At 41.3% G+C, this 15,804-nt stretch overlaps 1 protein-coding gene across 1 annotated transcript; it reads right to left on the bottom strand.

Annotated features, from left to right (window-relative positions):
* Positions 1-5,238: 5,238 nt before the first annotated feature.
* Positions 5,239-13,372, bottom strand: LOC137802148 (uncharacterized). Its single transcript, XM_068599752.1, has 4 exons — positions 12,964-13,372; positions 8,446-11,718; positions 7,301-7,375; positions 5,239-5,902 (listed from the first exon to the last, which is right to left on the bottom strand). The coding sequence occupies exons 2-4, from the start codon at positions 11,646-11,648 to the stop codon at positions 5,683-5,685; spliced, it is 3,498 nt and encodes a 1,165-aa protein (XP_068455853.1). The 5' UTR covers positions 11,649-11,718; positions 12,964-13,372; the 3' UTR covers positions 5,239-5,682.
* Between the last annotated feature and the right edge of the window lie 2,432 nt (positions 13,373-15,804).

The raw sequence follows: 15,804 nt of genomic DNA, 5'->3' as shown, positions 1-15,804 counted from the left end.
GGGAGAAGCAGGATTTACCAATTAGCACTTTGGGTGTCACAGTAAGGTGAGGAGTTAATAGTGCATTTCAGAGTGTAAAGCATCATTTTGATGACACTGTCAGAGTTAATTTACGGATGAAAAGCTGACACTTATTCTCACCCTAATTGTTATTTAAACAGATTAGCAAAATGTTAAAGTTCACGACAACATACAATCACATTATCAGTGTAAGATTTGAAAAGAAAAATAAATGAATTCATTAGCATCCTGTAGATGTAGCTGTTCACACTTCACTGGAATGAAGAGTAACAGGGCAATTTGCACTGAACTTCAGTCTAAAAATGATCTTCTGCAGCAAAGCAGGCTTGACCTGGGAGAAAAGCACTGCAATGGAATTGAGTTTGTCTGGGGCGGACACAACATAAAGCATGTTGCCTAAAACATAATAACACTTGCAATAATTCTTACTTTTAGCTCAGTTTTTTCTTCCAAAAAAAACGCCTTTTTGATAAAATGGCCTTGTTTTTTTACCTTGCTTTATGTAACATTTTATGCTTTACTGTGTTGTCAAATGATTAGCATATGCTTTACTGGATTAAAAGCATGCATGAATCATTGGTGCCACATAGCTTACTGTGGAGCAGAAATGCAAAAAAAAAAAAATGCAAATCAACACCAGTGGCCTATACAGGATAGTGTGTGTTGTTCAGTTTGCACTGAGTAATTTAATGTGGCTCTAGGGTCCGAAACATGTGTCTGCCTATTGTGTATTTGTCCACCACTTTGGTCCAGACTGAAATATCTCAACAATACAGACATGCTCTGTGTCTAAATGCTGCACCTTATTGAAGCTCTTCTCCAACCATGTCTTCCAGATCCTATCTTCCTCTCCAGGTCCTGCCTCAGTTCTCCTGTTCGGCGTGGCACAAGTTTGAGCTTCAAATTGTCTCCCGGTCCTCTCTGATCATTACCTGACTTTTCTGCCATTATGAGATTGACATTTCTGGTTTTGAGTGAAAAGTCTCAGCAGTCACTAAATATATTTCCATTCAATAAGGTTCACACATTGATATTCACCTCGTACCAACCTTTCAATTTGTCCAATGCTTTGGTTCACAACAAAAGCAAACAGCACTATACTAATTAACTTATAAATAACTTGGAATGTATTATACCTGCCTATACCATAGGAATTTAATGACTTCAAAGCACCCGAATTACCACATAGAGTAATTTATAATCACATTATAATGCATTTTAACAGTGACGATAATGATTCCACTCTGTGCCAGCTTTCTATGCACAGGTAGTGTACAGCTTGTTTGAGCTGGTGAGTTGGCAGCTACCCATGGCTTTTTACGCAGGGGCTGGGGAGAGCCGTTGGACCTCAACCAGACGGACCAGTGAACCAAAATAATGAGCTGAAAGTGGCTGAGGGCTGCATACGTATAACACTGCAGACTGGGGTGTTACTTTTCAGGGGTGTTTCAGTCCAACTTATCATTCCACCTTACAGAAAGTCATTTGGTTCAAAGTTAATATCACAAACGTCACTTCGTGGGGATTGAAGTTTTTCAGCTGAAAGGTTTTATGTGCAAAGTCATAAAACAGTCGCAAAGGGCCCACCACCTTGAGTAATGACTGTGCAGCAAATTTAAATATTGTTATACAAGAACATATTATATTCATGGTCTTTTTATTCAGCTGCATGTTTCATACTCGTAACAATACAGAATGTGACATCTTAATTTAACTACCGACATGCTACTTTTGTAATTTATTTTACAACTAACCACCCTCCTTACAAAAGGCCAGTTTTTACACATGGTAAGAAAATGGAAGTGCAGATTAGGAAAATTGCTTCCACACAGCTGGACTTGTGATGTACAATAGATACTGTACTTAGCAACATTGGGCAACATGTTTATTTAGCGGTTATGCTGCAGACTTTGTGAGATAATAAATGCAGACAAATGCAAGGTTGAAATTGATGAAATATGTGGGAACAGAGAAACAGACAAACACGGTCGAAGGAAAAAATCTACTTTACAAAATACTCGAGGCGTTTCTTTGTGCAGTTCATTAGAGAATTGTGCACATCATAAGTGCACCAGCACAGCCGTTTCATGCCTGACTGGGGCTGAATCATCTCCTGGGGCATAACAGACGTGTTAGTATTGATTAGGTTATTTTCACCAATAGGTGCCCCCACCTCGACCCAGCCACCATGCTTCAAAAGAAGCAATACAATCATATCGTTGCTGTGATTACACTGAGACACAGTAAATTGTTCTTCTCTGCCACCATGTGAATTATACCGATACTTTTATGGCTGTGGGGAGGGTTTGAACTGATGTTATATAGAACTACTTGTCAAACTATGTTTGAAATTGAACTCTTTAATGTTCACAGAGATGACAACTAGTTTCAGTCACTGTGAAAGATATTCTCTGATATGGACAGGTGCAATATGTGTTTTGACCTGTTTATGTTTTGTTTTATAGACCCATTTGTCTTTGGCTCGAGGACCCAATGCAGTGCTGTTGCTGCAATATTGTTTAGCAGTACCACTTTTAAAAATTGGCAAGTCCATTGGCAGAGACCTGCAGATTCTCAGCAGACCGCAAGTATAAAATGTAGAACTCTCTTCCTAAGCAAACATGGAAACTTATTCATCCATTTTTGTGAGTTTCTATGTTGTCTTCTCTGCCTTTCATCTTCTGGCTAGGATGTTTCATGATAATGTCACCTTGAATCTAATATTATAAGATATGATCATCTCATGCCAACAGCATTAGCTAGATTTATGATGCACATTAACACAGTATAGCTGATTTTGGGATGATTTTTGACAAACAATCTAGTTCTAACGCCTTATAAAAGGACCTTTAGAACAACTGCATGGCTCTTACGACACAAATCCTCTCCTTTCTGCTCGGAGAGTAGTCCACCGTCCTAGCAATGCACCACAATAACACTGTCTGGAGCGAATTCACAAAAGTGTTGGGGCGGATTTTGGGCTCCCTAAACCTGCACAAACAAGACAAAAATAAATCCTTTTGCCCTTTGCACTCACCAAGGCTACCAAAAAAAGTGCCTTTGTGCTCCTGTTCTCTTCGCATGTATTTAAATGAGGTAATATGCATACTTTCGGGTCAAAATTGTCCCCTTTCTATGCAAATGAGCATCATTGCAAAAACGGTTCCATTCTCAAAGATCAGCAGTAATGGCAACTCACAGTTACAGTGAAAGCATTTGTGTCTTCAGAGAGATGGTGTAACTAAAGCGCATTGTGTCATGCCCAGACTTGCTAGTGATCATGGCAGTGTAGCCAGGCGAAGGCCCAAAGTCATTCATCTTTGGAGGCAATGACAGGACGCAATGCAAGTTAAGCCATGAAAAATAAATGAATATAGCTTCCTATGTCAAGTAAACAAATTATTGTTTCCCTCTCACTCTGCAAAGAACATGAAAATTGCACTTAGCTGCAAAACTCTATAGGAATGTTTTGAAATATAATTAGCGCAATAACTTTTGTGACTTGGACCTTGCGACGGATCAGTTAGTGGTTCCAAATTATGCCCAATTCATGGTGCCATCAGTAGCCGCAATTCCAAGACCTTTAACAGATGCGGCAGTCGAGCTCCTCTTTAAGTTTCTTAAAAAATATGCACAGGAGGATGACTGATGTTCCCTGTTGTATTCTGTGCTGTGTACCGTGCTGTATTTCCTAGTGTGTTCATTGTTGTGTTCTCTAATGTGTACCCTGTTGTGTTCCATGCTCTGTTCCCTACAGTGTTCCGAACTGTTCCCCAGTGTGTTCCGTGCCGTGTTCCCAGCTGTGTTCCCTGGTGTGTGCCCTAACGTGTTCTCTGTTGTGTTCCATGCTGTGTTCCCTACTGTGTTCCGAACCGTTCCCTAGTGTGTTCCGTGCTGTGTTCCGTGCTGTGTTCTGTGCTGTGTTCTGTGATCCATGCTGTGTTCTCTGCTGTATTCCGTGCTGTGTTCCATGCTGTGTTCCCGAGTGTGAACCATGCTGGGTTCAGTGCTATGCTCACTAGTGTGTTCCGTTCTGTCTTCCGTGCTGTGTTCCCTGTTGTGTTCCGTGATGTGTTCCCTACTGTATTTCATACTGTGTTCCCTTGTATGTTCATTGCTAAGTTCCCTGCTGTGTTCTCTGATTTGCTCCATATGGTGTTCCATGTTGTGTTCCCTGCTGTGTTCCGTGCTGTGTTCCCGATTGTGTTCCATGCTGTTCCATACTGTGTTTCCTGCTGTGTTCCGTGCTGTGTTCTGTGATCCATGCTGTGTTCCCTGCTGTATTCCCTAGTGTGTTCCGTTTTGCGTTCCATGCTGCATTTCCTGCTGTGTTCCATGCTGTGGTCCCTTCTGTGTAATGTGTTCCATGCTGCATTCCCTGCTGTGTTCTCTGCTGTGTTCCATGCTGTGTTCCTTGCTATAATCCATAATATGTTCTCTGCTGTGTTCCCTACTGTGACGTTCTAAAACATGGTATTTTGAATGTCTTATTGATTTAATACCAGTGTGTCCATTTTTAATAATTTGCTTTAAATGTTTTTTTAAATTTACTTCATATTTTATTTTTCATCTTCTTCTAGTACCATTGTTGCAGGAAATTTCATTTTCACTTGTTATAATTTCTTCTGAGCAGTGTTTTAATTAAACCACCTAAGTACTTCCTGCTCCAAAGGTAATATCACAATGTTTGCTTGGCTTACTGCTCAGATAATTTGTTCATGTGTTCCTTACTTATAAACTCTAGATTGTATGTTCCCTTTGCACTGATTGCATTAAAGCATCCGCAAGGTTTTGTTTTATTTAGCTGTATTTTGTGTTTTATTTGCATGTGCATGTGTGTTCATGGGCTTGAGCATGTGCACATGGACATTTTGATTGTGACTCACGCTTCATTGCAGCGTTTAGGCATGTCATTGTTTTACCCTGAAACCTTTTATGAAGTTTGGATTGTTTGGGGATTTGGAGACCATCAGTACAATTGGCAAAGGCATAATGGATGTGCCTCTATTTAGTCACTAGTTTGCAGATGTGAAAAGGTGTAGATGCACTGAAGCTGTACGTCTCAGCTGAACATGTTCTTTATTTCATTCATTAAGTGCAGAAATAGAAGCCGAGCATTCTGATTATAAACAAAGCTCTGGAAAATACTGGAACATATTTACAGACAAATAAACAATCAGCAAATTATGATTTTATTTTGCATTTCAAGGGGTAAAAAAATGTGTTTTATGTTGCACATTTAGTCTTAGGACAAGCAGGTGAAGGGGACAATTGAAGGGGAGATGTAATATCAACAGTAACTCATAATGCAATAATCAGAACTGTGCACAACAGAATGTCAGATAAAGAAATATGTGGCTGTGGGTAGCCATACATTCTAAGCAAACATGTTGACAAAATAACACTAACTTTATAAAGTAAAATAAATTATGCCTCACACATGAAACTAGCTAAGAGTGACAAAGACCAAATTGGAGTACAAAATCATGTTAATAAGCTAACAATAAGTGAGAATCTAGCGGGTTGGAGCCTAATTCAGAGCAATCTCATTCTATGGGTAGAAAGGGAAGCGTAGGAGTCCTTTGTGAAGGCTTCTGCTGGTCACTTGTAACACAGGCTTATGGCTATCAATGGAACAGCATACAGGTATTGTCTAGACGTCTACACGTGCTGCATTTTCCTGGGCAGCCACTTGAACAGGGTCTTGCACAGCTTTTTGCTTCTCACCTTTGACTTTGTTAAGTTCTTAATGATGACATTTCTGAGCAGGCTGAAGTTCAGGGGCTGGGACAGGTGCATGGAGAAAGCACTATTTCCTCTTGCTGGATGATTCAAAACTTCCAAGAAGCTTCTTTCCTGCTGCCTGAAGTCATACTCCACACTGGAGAGACAGACACACATGTAGGGAAATAGCATACAATGTGTAATTCAGCCCATGCCAAAGATGCAAATGAATGAATGCATCACGATTTGAAAGTGGTTGTTTGAGGCAAGGCAGACATTCCCTGGCAGGGTCTGCTTTTTTTTTCTTCCTTTTTTCTGAAGGTACGCTCGTCTTGTTCAAATTTCCTTATCTTTCACTTGGCCTTCAAGGACCAGACGCCAACACACCCCAGTCAGCAAATCAACTTACGTAACATCTTTTTGTCATGCAAAAGCAGTTTTGAAAATAAGTGGATCAAGAGAAATGTTTTGAATATTTCAAGATAACGACCGTTTTAGTTTTGGCTTTGTAGAGCACAAGGCTTTTTCTCCTCTCCAAAAGATAATGAGAAGACTTAACCTCATTTTAAAAAAAAAAGTGTTTCTGGGACATTTTTTTCATTTCACATTCAACTGATGCAACATTTCAGCTAATGGGTGCAAACGAAGATCAAAGTTGGAATATTATAGCTAACCACTATCGTGTCTTAAGTCTGTCATTTTTTTTTAATTTTAATTGAAAATAACTGTTTCACCTTTCAATTTAATTTACTTAAGCATTTTAAGATAAAGTCTCTTTAGATACATTTTTACAGCTTACCTCACATGTTAAAATACTGAACAATGTTAACATGACTTCAGTAAAGGGATCATCAAACTTTTACTGTGCAGGTTGCTTGTGCACGACATCTTTGTTTGAGGCTTTGAGTTTGATTTTCAAAGAGTGAATCTCAATCTCCATAAATCTGCTGTGTGAATAGATTGAGTCACCTACAATCAGGGCTTAAACGGGCCAGTTGTTCCAAAAGGTTTGTGACGTACTCAGAGGGGGAAATGTAATCTCCCCTATGTATTCATAGGTTCAGAGCTTTTCATTTGGTAAACTGCCCATACAGTAAGTCATTAATTCTCAGAGAAGTGAAGTGGACAGGCTGCCAGGGAAATGCTTGGCAACTGAAATACCAAAATGGACTCAACCTTGTTGAATTGTGTGTCTCAAGCACAAAGGGAACTTGAAATGAACCCGATATGTTTTAAATTGCCCATGGATAATTAAGTGATGCATGGTCCCATTTTTGTGTGTCTGTGTAAGTATTTCAGAATTCATTGACATACACATTATATTACATTAATTTCATTGTGTACCTAATACAAGCACTCGTCCTGCGGCAGTTCATAATATCTCTATCCAACGGAGTGTCGTTAAAAAATATTGATTTCATTCTAATTGTTTACTTAATATCCTCAATATCTTAAGCCCTAAATTAAGTTTTATATTTGGGCAAGAGCTGAATTCTGGAGCCGATCCCTCATCAGTTCAAACATTGCATGTAGGCAATCTAACTGCTTATCTCACCTGTAGACAATACAAGCAGTCTTCTGGCAGGTTGAGCAGTTTCTGAGGTCCTGTCCAGTTTTGCAGCATCGCCAACTAGGATAATAATTAAAAAAAGAGACATTTCACACAGGAAATAAAACTCTCACTTATGCTTCCTGTTTGAAAGACTTCAGACTGTTGTTGGCAGCGATGAGCTGTACAACACGCATTATGTCAGACATCAGTTGGCTATTAGGAGTTGGTTATTCTGAAACATGACCTCAGAGGCAGTCAAAACTGATTAGCACAATACAGTGGAAGAGAATGATTGACAGAGACACAATGCCAGAAGGCGGTTTTAATCCCCGTCATTTGTCCCAGAAGAGTTATATGGTTAAATAAATCTCCCAGAGACGGTCCCTCTTAAAATGCCCAAGTAGGTTTCTGTCACACATGGGTGCACATTCAAGGACCTGTTTGCAAACTTGTAACAGTGTTTAGGCCGCACGTTGTCACGCTGGGATTCCTGATTTAATGCACGTTTATCCTGGCTATCAAGCAAGCTGCATGACATCTTAACAGCATGTTTGCCTTCAAAGGGTTTTTATATCACAGTGTATTTGTGCATAGCACAATTTTTTTCTCTTGTTAAGGCTTATCTCCAATGTGACCAAATATGAAACGTGCGATAATATGTCACTTTTTTTGAATATGGTTAAACTAAGTATGGTTGTTAAACTGTAAATTACAGCAATAATGTCGACCCTATATAGTTATTGCATCATAGTAACAAGTAGTTTCCCTCTAAACTATGGATAAATACATACAATTACACAAACATAAAAGTTATTTTTAGATGGAAAATCAATGCAATTTGTTATTGAATTAGCCTCTGAGTAAATGGAAATGATGACTCACTGGAAAGTCAAAGAACAGCACTGCAGGACAGCTTTTAAAATAATTCTGTTAACCAAATTCTAGCAAACCGCTATACCTTTTATGAGACTGAATATGGAATAGATTAATAATTCAATCATATCTGACCCTGCAGGTTTTCTACTATCGTGAAACTATAAGTCATCAAATAATATGTATGTGGCGAGTTTATATGTAAAGTGAAACACCCCACTAAAGGTGTCACGCTCGCACACGTGCAGGCACACACCCCTCACGCATGCTCTTACCCGCCGGTGGGAGTGTGGCAAGTCTCCAGGTCATGGATAATGTCAAGCAGAGTTGTTATCCTGTCCTTGTTGGCTGCCAGGCTGGCCTCCACTGTCTCCAGCCTCTGCTGTAGGGCTGCTGATTTGCGACACTTTGGGGACGGCGGCAGCAACAAGGCCGCAGCAGCTGGGTGGGAGTGAGCCTGGCTGGTGTCCTCTGGGGGAGCAGGGCTAAACTCTGAATTCGGTCGGCAGATTGCGTCCGGCTCGCGGCACCGGAGGCAGGAAAGGGATGTTGTATGCATTGTTGATGATGGCGACGTGGAACCGCATTTGGGGCCATGTGCAGCGAATGAAGGCTCTGGACTTGTGTGTGCTTGTGGGAGTGATGAAGAGCCTGACTCAGAGTTTCGGCAGACTGAAGATTCGGGGATGCGCTCGAAATGTGCACTAGTGTTTTCCAGTGATGAAATGCTAGTCGGCACACAGTTTGCCTGTGCTTTGGGAGTAAGTATTTGGTGTTTGGAATGGATCTGTTTAGGTGCATTGGATTTAAGCTTAATGTATGCATGCCTGACCGAGAGTCCTGAGGCAAACTGTTCTGCATTTGAATCCGTCTGCTGGGCTGTTTTTACTGGTGGGCATGTAGCGCAGTGTCCCTCATGTCCTGTTTCTGCGTATCCTTGACAATGTGCAAGCCTTTGTTGTTCTGTGTTTATGCAACCCTGCAGACAAGAGCTGCTTGACTTAATTAGGGAAATGTAGTTCTGAAGGTTGGTGACCTGAGACAGATTTGACTCTTCATGGTCATTTGACTCACGCACAATCAATTCATTGAGTAGATTACAATTTAATTTATTTTCATCAGATTCAGTATCGGAAGTAGTGGTTGATTTAGGAAGGTGGGTGCTCACATCACTGCCTCTGTTATGATTTTTTGACACATTTTGCAGCTCAGATAATTCAAATGGAGTAGTTGCGCAGCTGTTTTCCTGATTGCAACTGACAAGGCATACAGCAGATTCATTACAGACCCGGCTGTCTGTTGCCCGTGTGTGATCAGGCCGATGTGCGAGAGGCGCTTCATTACGATTGAGATCTTTGTTATGTTTTGTTGTGTCTGCTGATTGACGTGAAGATGAACCTGATGCACAGAGGTTATTTTGGTTCCCTGTCAGCGGGGATGAAGAGGTGGAGACTGTGGGTGGTGAATTCCTCAGATTGATTGAGGAGTACCTGAGGGCTTCATTTTCACATAGAGTGCCGTTGCGTCTCGATGCTGCACTTAAAAGCAGTTTAGCTTTTGAGTCCAGGGGTTTTGCTGCACTCTGTGTTGCATTTAGAGATGCCGTGGAAACATAAAGTGTGGGCTCAGAAACGGAGCAATTCGGTGGAAAACTTTGTGTAGCAGCAGATTTATGTTTAGCGCTGATATGATGTGAATTAGAGTAATGATTCAAAGTGCTCCGCGGGACAACGCCACTGAGAGATGAATGTGACGTTGTGGTGTGTGGTGTATGGAGGACAGTTGAGTCCAGGACAGTGTCAATAAGAGACACTGTACCTGGTGGATTGGATCCTACGATTGAGGACGTGTGATCTGGAGCGCGTGAGTTACGTGGTGGACTTGGGGGTAAAAGTTGCACAATTGTTTCCTGTTTATGAATGGGGCCTAATGCATTGCCTCCCAATGCTATGTTGGTACATTTAGAAGTCATTTGTGGGCTATATGTTTTTGTTGCTGTGTTTACTTGCGCTGCATGTGTTTGACGTTGAGCAACTTTAGCGGGTATACTTTCAGTGGACATCAGTGCATCAGTAAAGCTTGTGATTGTTTTGCTCGTGCTGCTAGTGGTTGTGTTTTCAGGTCCAGCAGCTGTAGTGTGCAAACAAGAAGGTGGCGAGTGAGCCTCTTTAGGTGTAGCGTGTACAGACACGCACACATTTTGAGGCATGGTAGAGTTGTCTTGGGATATCTGGAGGGGCTTAGGATAAATGTGTGAATGCGGGTTGTTTGGTTGGGTCGCCGTGGCCATCTGTGAAGTCAATAAGAGACTTGTCGGCCGGGGGATCTTCCTGTCCTGCGATGGTGTTGCTAACGATTTTGCACCGGCATCCTCTTGTCTTGTTTCAATGGTAGCTGTGGTGACCGTGATGGTTTTAGCATGTAGGATGGCAGTGGGTTGAGGAGACGTTGCATCAATGGCAGCATGTGTCTGTGACAAAGTGACCAAGTTGCGTCTGGAGTGCACTGGACATGCTGGGTGTGGGGCTTTTCCATACTGTAGTTCTTCACTGAAATATAACAGTTGTGGATCAACGTGTGTCCTTTTGTTTCTGTTGGTGATGCTCTCAGAGATTTCATGACGGCTTGGCTGAGCGTTTATCTCAATGTTGGGCATCTGGACATGCCCAACATTTGTGAGGGCTGCTTTTAACGGTTTCTCTCCGAGACAAACATCAGCAGCGCATTTCTCTACCAAAGTCGCAACTCCGGTGGCTACAGACTGTCTGCCTCCGCAATGGCTGCATAGTTTTGGTGTCATACCGAAAGGTGGGGCGGCAGATAACAGCAGTGTCTTCCCACACCGCTCTGCAGAGTGAACTTGCTGTCTGGTTTGGTCTCTTCCACGAGAGTTTGCAGGCTCCGCCTCATCACTATGAACGCTAATACCACCGATCGCCTCTGAATCCACCACGCTTCCGTTTGTATAGCGAGCAGCAGATTTCAATTTAGGTCTGACGTTGCTGACTGCAAAGTGTGGGTTGGTCTTGATTGCCCTGGCATAGCAATAAGTCTCGCAACTGTTCCTCTGACTGCAGGCCACATCCTCAGAGGCCTCACCTCCAAGTGCTTTGAAAGTCACTTCCTTTTTGGTCTTGGATTCCCCACTTTTCTGTTTCAAAATAGCCCTTTTCTCCTTATCACTCTTTGTTAGCAGTAATATCTCCTTGTACTCCTTGACAATATAGCTCTTGGTTGTTTGAGTGATGTTATCTGATGGCGTCGAGAGTGTATCAGTTTGCTGTACATCATGCTGGGTAGATGGTCTGCTGAACCCCGGGGATGTTTGAACACCGATGCTGCACTGAGGTCCCCACGTCTGCAGCAGGGGTCCTCCGCTTCTGTCTCCTCCTGTTGTCCTCCAGCCACGCACTCCAACCAAGGCAGGGACACCTAATACTGGAACCGAAGTTGTCAGGTCGGCCGCTCGTCTCCCCATGCCTTGCCCGGCTGACTCAAAAGCCTTATAAATTGAGAGAGCGGCAGCACTTCCACACCATTACATCCATCTAAAAGTAAGAGAGGAACAAGTTTACAGTGAGAGGCTTTTGAGATAAAGCCATGGGTAAGCAGGACAAGTTGAAACAATGCAGAGAGCGAGTCAAGGAGACAAGGATCTGTTTCAAAACTGCATAAATTAAGTATAACGAGTGTTGTCAAAAGTCAATTGCAGATTTGAGATAAGACTTTTAAACTTCTGCGACATGGTGTGACCGGATAATATGAATCCCACAATATGTAAATGCTGATAATAAGACAAGGCAGTGGCTATTAAAAACGAAAAAGCATTCTGTATTATATTAGCATCCCAAATATACTGCACAGATCCCCTCTCAATGTCTGACAGCACAAAGAATATTTAATTTGTCGGATGGAAATTCAAAACAAAGCTCCTGTGGTGAACTCTCTCTCTCTCCTCTCTACATTGAAATGTTTGTCGTATAGCAAGCAGCCTCTACTCTGTTGTCCTCCACACTCAGCTCACCTTGGAAAGAGGCCATAATGTATATACACTGATGCGATAGACTTCATTAAGCTCTGCATGCATTTCACCGGAGCACCCGCTCGCAGAGGCGGCGTCTGGTGTGTGTGTGTGTGTGTGTGTGTGTGTGTGTGTGTGTGTGTGTGTGTGTGTGTGTGTTTGTGTGTCTCAGTCCACCCGTGAATTCACATGTGCCAGCATTCTTGTGTGTCCAAGAGGTCATTTTTTTTGTTCATTCATGCAACAACAGTCCGGTAGTCAACGACAGGGCGATTATGTTGGCAGTTTTGCATGTAAACAGATGTTGTTGGACACTAAAAATACACAGTGGAAATGTGCGTGTTTTGTGCAAGCCATAAAACGTTAATTTATGACAAATTTTTCACAAAGACATTCTGACAAGGCTCCGTTCACTCCTTCTTCCTGTTCACCCTTTCCCGGCAGCCTTCATCCAGGGATGTCAAAAATGCAAATAGAGCAATTTGTCATCTAAACACGAATGGATTATTACTGTAGTTGTCATGTCATTTCATGTTAATTGAGCTCGGTCAAGTGACCTATGTCTGTTGTCACCTTCTAACGCAAGGTGATAACTGTCCTGCCCTGTTTATTACACCATTAAATCCCTTTGTGGTGGAGTAAACAAAGAAATATACACGCTCTTGAATTGCCGCACACTTTTTAGATGATCAAGACTAAAGAAAAGAGCCGTTTCTGGCTCCAGCACAAACGCTGCCCAATGTGTTTTAGTGATTTTGTTTGGCAGGCATACCTGAGTGTTTTGCTTGCTGCTGCTGCAGAATGTCTTGTTTTCTCGAGTCCAAGTGTCAGGAGCTAGTTGTCCACTTTCTGTTTCATGTCTTCATAGTGTCCTCAAGGCTTTGAGTGACTTTGTCTTCATAATTCAAATCCCTTGGTGGCCGAACACAAACTCAAAGGAGTCTGCAGGCAGTCAGTTGTGCAGCGCTGCTTAATAATCCCTCTGTTCTTTAACGCTCAGATTCTAAACTATCCTTCCTGTTATTGATCAGACAAACGCCAAGCTGTGTCCTCATTGTAATTCCTTCCCCTCTTGTTGTGGTCCGGCCGCTCCATGTCCACTTCATAATCACAACACAGCAGTATGCTCCAGTATGCTGCCTCCAACAGTCTCTGTCCTACTATGTCTTGCCTTATTACCTCCTCCCCTTCTCTCTCTCTCTCTCTCTCTCTCTCTCTCTCTCTCTCTCTCTCTCTCTCTCTCTCTCTCTCTCTCTCTCTCTTTTTCTCTGTCTCTCTCTCACACACACATCCTATTTTTCTCTCACCCCTTCTCCCTCTCTTATTTCTGCTACTATCCTCCCTCCCAGCATTCATGCATCCTGATCTACAGCTGGGTGGAGAAAGATAAAGAGAGCAACGCAGAGAGAGAGGGAGAGAGAGGGAGAGAGAGAGAGGAAGGGAGAGAGAGGGAGGAAGTGACTTGCATCAGTGGGGTAGGGACTGTGTGTAAATTACCATGCAAGTTCAAAAGCAGGGAAACACACTGATTACAATTGTGCAAAACATGTAAATATATACAAATTTCTGGTCTGAGAAGGGGATAAAACAATACAAATAATACAATATTTTGTATTAGTTTATTTGAACATGGCCAATCAGGGTATCTCAAGATTATGACTGCTATCAGGAAATATTAATTTTAGTCTCATACTGTTACATTTTATCTAAACATGCATCAAGGTATTTTTTCATACAGTGCATGACTAAGTAACAGTGTTTTTACATTTTTACTGCTAATAACTTTGGGTCGTCTGAGGTCGCCATGTTATGCTATTCATGTAAATATTTATGAATTATACTATTTAATTTCAAGTCTCAAACATATATCATAATTTGTTTCATGTTGTACATCAAGCAATTACAAAAAATAAACAGTATTGCAACAAATACAAGTAGGAGATACATAATCAGATAGTTAGTGATGCTAAGTGAAACTTTATATTACCTGAAACAAAACAATTAGGCATGCAAATCATTACAATGCTGAAACATTTCGATCCCGAGTAATTACCAGCTAGACATCCCGAATTAAATCGCTTTCATGCAGTTTCTTTTCCATCAAAACAAAATGGCCTGCAGCACTGGACAGTTCAGTCATCCATTGTGTGACTCATACACTCTTGATTTGAGGGATCTGCAGTAAAAAGTGCAGCCTATTAAACTGTCCCACTGTGAGCTCTGTCACATTGGATTCTTCGTCTGTGCTTTGACAGCAAATACAAGTGGAGTTTGAAAACTTTTGGGAAAATAACACAAGATCAACGATGACCAAAATGACACATTTTTGACTCACTTATTTTTCAAATCCCCCATAAAGACACTTTATGTATGGCAGCTGCACCTGGCAATGTGTGGGTTCATAGAGCTCCATCATAAATGAATGTTGGGCTCAGACTCAAGGGATCTAGAAAACCCTTTTCTTTAACATCAATTGCTCATTGTAAAATATTTATACCAAGATCTTCATTGACTGCAGACAGTATACATACATAGACTGTAGAGATATATTTGTATGTTCTTGTGGTTTACTGTAATAGACAATATCAATGTTTATAGCCTTCTCACATCATTTGTCATAAGATACAATCGTCTCAGGCATCTTTTGACAGGAGTTACTAGTAATTAACAAAGGTACTGTAACTGTGCTGGAAAAGATTCACACTTTAGGATGCCTGAGTGTGCCGAGTTCAGTGGATTGCACTCATATTCCATCACTGCAGCCCTAGGGAACATGAGGCTGAGAAAATTGGTCCATAGCCTCAGGGTGATTACACAATATTGTATCAATGAAAATGTCTACTGTGCTTTAATAACAAGGCACAACAGTTTTACTGTCACTGTGAGAGTCTTGTGTATTTTACATTTATTCATCCTAACAGTGTATTCTTCCTTATAGGAGTTTTTAAATGTTAGGAATTTTCCATATTATTTCTCACTTTTTGAGTCTTTTTCATCAGACCTCACTCAACGAAGATTGGTGATGAGTGCCAAGGAAATACATTTTCATTTAATTCCATTTTTCAGGATTTGTCAGGATTTCTGGAAAAAGACATTATTGTTGAGTTTTTCAAATGCATTTTTTTGAAACCTTGAGCATCATGCTGATGGCAATAAGGTCCCATTATATTGGAGAGAAGGAAGATGCTGAATTATACGGCCGACATCTAACTTCAAAACAATCTACAGCACCTCGGGTAAAAGAAAAGATTCCTTTTTTGATTTCAGGACGAACTGTCCCTCAAGCAAAGCCATGTTCCCAATGTGCTCTTTATTGAATCCATGTTGAATCACTTGAAATGTTCTTTCCTGTTGCAATGGCAGGCAACCATTTCAGTCAAAGCTTGTGTGCTTGCAAGATAACATCAGGTTTAATAAACATAAGTAGTAGTACATTGGGAACTGTGCATTTTCACACAATGCTAACATTGTCATTGTTTAGTTGAACATGATGTACATGTATTTAAAAAAAAAATACATTACTTCCATGTTGTAGAATATGAACAATGTGGGTCAGCTGCCAGTCACCTTTTTTTACCGGTAGGTGTCAGTGTTGCTGGAGAGATGGACTCCT

The sequence above is a fragment of the Clinocottus analis genome, unplaced genomic scaffold, assembly GCF_023055335.1.
Source record: "Clinocottus analis isolate CAN_PGR_092001 unplaced genomic scaffold, fCliAna1.0.p SCAF_5, whole genome shotgun sequence".
NCBI classification, from domain to species: Eukaryota; Metazoa; Chordata; class Actinopteri; order Perciformes; family Cottidae; genus Clinocottus; species Clinocottus analis.
This window is presented reverse-complemented; position numbering and strand designations above follow the sequence as displayed.